Source organism: Galdieria sulphuraria (genome assembly GCF_000341285.1).
Source record: "Galdieria sulphuraria unplaced genomic scaffold scaf_221, whole genome shotgun sequence".
In the NCBI taxonomy this organism is placed as follows: domain Eukaryota; phylum Rhodophyta; class Bangiophyceae; order Galdieriales; family Galdieriaceae; genus Galdieria; species Galdieria sulphuraria.
In genome coordinates this window covers 1-4,969 of record NW_005178254.1, presented here as the reverse complement: position 1 = coordinate 4,969, position 4,969 = coordinate 1, and the positions used below count along the sequence as shown (strand labels likewise).

Sequence of the window (4,969 nt, the reverse complement as noted above, 5' to 3'; positions counted from 1 at the left end):
AGTCTAGGAAAATCAATCATAGCAAGGAGCAATCTATCTCTGGTCAGAATCTTCTTTAAACGCTCCGTCAACTTATTAACGGGCGTCCTAGTTATCTAATAATATGACCCTTTTAAAGGTGCCAATCTATGAGCAATTCAAAGGCAAATAATAAAGACAACTATGACAAATGGGTAGAAATAGTCACTGGATTTCTTTTGCATGCTATTCTGAGAAATGTCTTTTATGTTCCAAATCTGATCACAAACCTACAATTCGTCTCTTTAAAAAGAGTATCTTACTAAATGAAAACGGACACAACTAAAGTGCCCAAAAATAAAAGGAATAGGATTCGACTAAGAATCTAGTTAAGGTTCCTACAAACTATCTTAAAAATGTGAACCCAAGGGCTGATATCAACAAGAGCCTAAAGAACCAAGATTCTGACTGCAGATATGCACGAAAAATATTCTAAAACGACATTCAATAAAAACCTGCTGATTTACGAGAGAGATGAAAGGTTCACGACCTTGAGTTATTTGGAATCCATTGCCTTGGTTATCTCCTCGAAAAACAAACAGCGAATTTCCATGGAATAACAGAGTTTAAACAACGATATCTCTTGAATGAAGTATATAAACGTAACAGAGGTACTCAATGTTGGATGATCCAAAGAGACATTACAAGCCAAGTGGAGCTCAACTTCTCCGATGAAAAGGTGGAATGTTACAACAGAAACAATTGATTACAAAAATTCACTTTTTCAACTTTAAACCCTCGATAGAATTGAAGTGGCTAAAGTGTCACAATTTAACGTAACGAAATATTTGTATCTGATTCACAATTTGTGTTTAGGTCATTGGTTGTTGAAAGGTTCAAGTTGTATCAGTCTCTGAATGATGCAAACAATATACCACTTAAAAAGAATCACAAATTGACAGGGAATAGGACGTCAGGACAATTATACGGACGTTTGTTTCTTAGTTCTCAGAGAAAACGTACGGTGGGTCTTTATTCAACCGCCCGGCTTGCTGTTTTGCGCCGCATATTTATGGAGCCGGCAAAACTTTTCTAGGCCAAAACTTTTTGGCCTATTTGAATATTTTTGCAGAGCGTGAGTGTTCCAATGCACAGGCTTTTCAACAACTACACAGTTCAAACGATAACTCCCAACCGAGTGCTTTGAAGGTGCCTTGGAAACACTTTGCGGAACAAACTTTGTCAGTTTGCTTTCAATTAGAAGAGAGCTTTTCTCGTGCTCCTTTTCCAAGGTTTCTAGAGGCTTTGATGTATAATATAATTTTGAACGCTTACCGACAAAATGGTAAAGATACGGACGCTCTTCAGATAGCTGAAAGGACGGTAAAGAATTTTGATATCGTAGGAGCTATTGATTATCTTCTCGAACAATTTCAGAAACGATATTTATTTTTGATGATAGACGAACTTAGCCACCTAAGTGACCTCAGCAAATACTATAGTGAACTTACCATGAAACAGTTCGTCGAGTCCCATCCAGGTTATATCCCGTATCGCAAATTTTTTCGAATTGTATATGAGTTGCTTGATACAGGAAAAGTTATCTTGTATCTTGCTGGGCGAACAGCTGAAATCTCAGTCCCCTTGTCTGATACTAGCTCCAGTAGAGTGAGTCTCCATATGTTGCGGTTGAATCCCTTTAACCTCCATGATATTAACGAATATATTGAGCTGGCAACTTATGATGGAAAGTCCTTGAAGGACTGGTTATTGCCCTCAGATGATTTACGACATCGATTCGTAGAATTGTTGAAAAAGAAGACAGGAGGTATTCCGTTGATTGTAAGGAATACTTTACTAGCCCTAGTAGGGAAACTTGCAAACTTATCTCAACCTGTTATCAACGATGAAAATATGGAACCCTTATTAGATAGAATCTTTCACTTGGTACTACTAGAGTCGGTAACTTTTATTATTCCGGAGATACCTGATTCCGCACCCCTTCTTCGATATCAATATTGTCCTTTCGAATTATCTGCTCGGAACAATTTTTCCAATCGGATTTGCAATTACTATATGTGGAACGAGAACTTATTTGATGGACTTGGTTGCAACTTTTGGGTTTTACTCTGAAATTTGTGAAACTGACGGGATTGACTTGGGCACTAAGTTCAAGATTGGTTGTTGTGAATTTATATTGAGAGCTCATAGCAACTATAACTTTTTCCGTGAGGCTACTGAACTTTTTCCTTTATCTCCGTTTAGTTATATTCCGGACACTGCAACAGCAAAAAGAGTCTTCTTTGAATTTGTATTTATGAAGATCTTTCGTTTTCGCTTATTAACTTTTCTTCATACTAGTTCCTCGCCTATTGTACATTCTGCTATTCCAGGAATTTTCCAGGGTTCCTTTATTGAACAGGACAATATTTCTTATTCTATGGAATCAACAAAATCTTATGATATACCCATCTTGAGAAATGTCTCTCGTTCATTTTCTGGTCATTATAGAGAACATTTACAACGTTGTGGTATTTTTGTTCCAAAAGATGGCAATTCGAGTGGTCCTGATGCATATGTTGTATTCCATAATGAACAAACCCGTTATGTTGTTGGATTTTCATTCAAATTTTATCATAAAACTGAATTTTCGAAAGCAAATATTGAGGAGGAAGCAGAACAATTTTTTAAGGGAGTTGTTTCCGTTTTGAATGACGAATCTTTTTCATCTGTTCAACTTTGTTTTCAGTTTGTGGTGGTAGTTTGTACTAGATATGATCGATCTGTAGGTTTCTCTAGTGAAGAATATAATATTGTTGAGGATGCAAGTTGTTTTGTGACTGAACATTCTTCTACTGGGTCAACTTTGAATGAAAGTAGTCGATCATGTCTGCAATTGGTAATTGTTTCCCAAAGGAACCTTGAACGATTTTTGGGAAGAGAAAATCTCGATATTTTGAGGAAAATTGGGAAAGCAAGCCGAGAAGAGTTCAGAAAAGACTTTTCAGTATGGTGTAAAACTCTCTTTGAGTCAATGTCCAATGAATATGTTTCGCCTTTGGAAGCTGAGCAATCAAATGTTACTTTAAGACTAGCTCGAAATGTAAGACCGAGAACCAATGAGGAGAATAGGATGCAAATGAAAAGTTTTCAAAGTGCTATGCAAGTGGAACCAAGGGTTGCAGCATCCAGTTCTTTGTCTTCGTCATTTGATTGGAATGCTTTCTTAAGAGAACGTTGTGGTTTTTCTGAAGAAGAAGAAGTTGCCTATTGTTTTAGGAAACTTTCAAGATTCGGCAGAGTTTCGCTTTCCAGACTCGATGAAGATTCTTTACGTCGCATGGGTATAACTGATCCCACCGTAATATCCAAACTGCTTATTGGCATTACTAAAGAGTTTTCTAATTTTAGACTCTGAACGAATCCATTGCATTGTATTTGTGTTTTATTGTGTTGTGTGATAAGACTGAATAAAGTTTGGCTCTTACTATCTGATGCGAGTTACATTGGTATGAAATCGACACCAATATTTCAGGACATCGTGTTGTGGCTTAGAACTATTCAACTCATTTACATCAAAGTGTTTTTAAAATTCTAATAATCTTTATATTCAAAGAGCAAGATTATTTGATCATACTGAGGGAAGATGAAAGTTCCATTGAACTTTGCTAGGAAGCATTGATATTATCCAAAATAATTTTTCCAACATGTCTGATTTGGAGACAAAGATTTCTATTGAATGTATATTCATTTATGCCGTATCTTCTAATGAAATGCAAGTAGTTGAGGATATGATATGCTCAGCAATAGATTTCTGGTTCTGAATTGCTACCCTGTGGATGACAATGGGACCAGTCACTTTAAAAGTTTTCAACCTCTGCCAAATCATCAATTCTATTTTCGAGGGATCAATCTCAAGGCTCTATATGGAGAAATAATCTAATGTATGTTGACGATTCTATTGCAAGATTATATAGAGGTTGGCCCTCAAAGTCACTCCTTAGAATGGGATCACAAGCTGTCTCAATTTTCAATAGTTGTAAAAGCTACGCTGCGAGTCAATTTGAACAATATCTTCTTGACAACAAAGAAAAGTAGATTTCCCATTACAATCATAAAATAAGAGTCTTTGCTGTAAATATATGCTTCTTTTCTAGCAAAATGGTGGATAAATCAAAAGGAGACGAAAGGCTTCGTATAAGTCGAGATTGAAGAGGAATTGCAAAACTGGCACGAGACTCATTTGAATGCTCTCCATTTTTGACGAGTAAAATCCAGAAGAAGCTAACTATCCATCCTTTCATAAACAAACTTCAAACATAATCACATTGCTTTGATATGGCTATTCTTCATCATCTCGGAAATAACAACTGTTGTTGGGTTACTCTATTCTTTCGTTTTATTTGGTATCACAAGTATTTTACGTGGAACGTAGTTGGTTGGATTGGAATAGCCTTTGTAACATAGAATTCAATTGTATAGGACTAAAAATTGGGAAGAATAAGACTTGCAACGGGTGTTGTCTTTGTATCGACTTGTGAGTCTTTCTTTATTGGTTTCAGAAAACCAAGGATATTCTTTGAAAGTGCAAAATTTACTTGTATGAATTGAACATAGTCTACCAACTTAAGCTATGCTTTTTTTGGATTGAAGATTCGCTGATTGAGGCTATAAAACTCAAAAGAGAAAAAGGTTGTCCTCAATCTTAAAGTCAAATGTCATATAGCTGGTAGCGTCAATCCAAACTTTTGTCAAGTGTACAATAAAATGTGCCTATGATTAGAACAACAAACGGTTAGAAATTGCACAATCATAGACCAAGAACTATTTGGTTTTGCTCGTGATTTCTCTATGAAAAATTTCTCATGCAGCTGTTACTTTTTTGCTTTTTTTAGCAAGTGCATGTCAGGTAAAACTCCGAGTCATATCTAGCAATGGCAAAAACACACAAGATCTTCCTGTTTGAAATTCTGCAAGTGCGTTCTAATCAACCATTGAAATTTTATGCCGT

General features: G+C 36.0%; 2 protein-coding genes across 2 annotated transcripts; both read left to right on the top strand.

The window, feature by feature from the left end:
- Positions 1-1,119: 1,119 nt before the first annotated feature.
- Gasu_64000 (archaeal ATPase) lies at positions 1,120-2,234 on the top strand. The gene has a single exon (XM_005702407.1). The coding sequence runs from the start codon at positions 1,267-1,269 to the stop codon at positions 2,089-2,091; it is 825 nt and encodes a 274-aa protein (XP_005702464.1). The 5' UTR covers positions 1,120-1,266; the 3' UTR covers positions 2,092-2,234.
- A 25-nt stretch (positions 2,235-2,259) lies between these two features.
- Gasu_63990 (archaeal ATPase) lies at positions 2,260-3,474 on the top strand. The gene has a single exon (XM_005702406.1). It carries the CDS (start codon positions 2,276-2,278, stop codon positions 3,374-3,376), a length of 1,101 nt encoding a protein of 366 aa, XP_005702463.1. The 5' UTR covers positions 2,260-2,275; the 3' UTR covers positions 3,377-3,474.
- Positions 3,475-4,969: the final 1,495 nt, after the last annotated feature.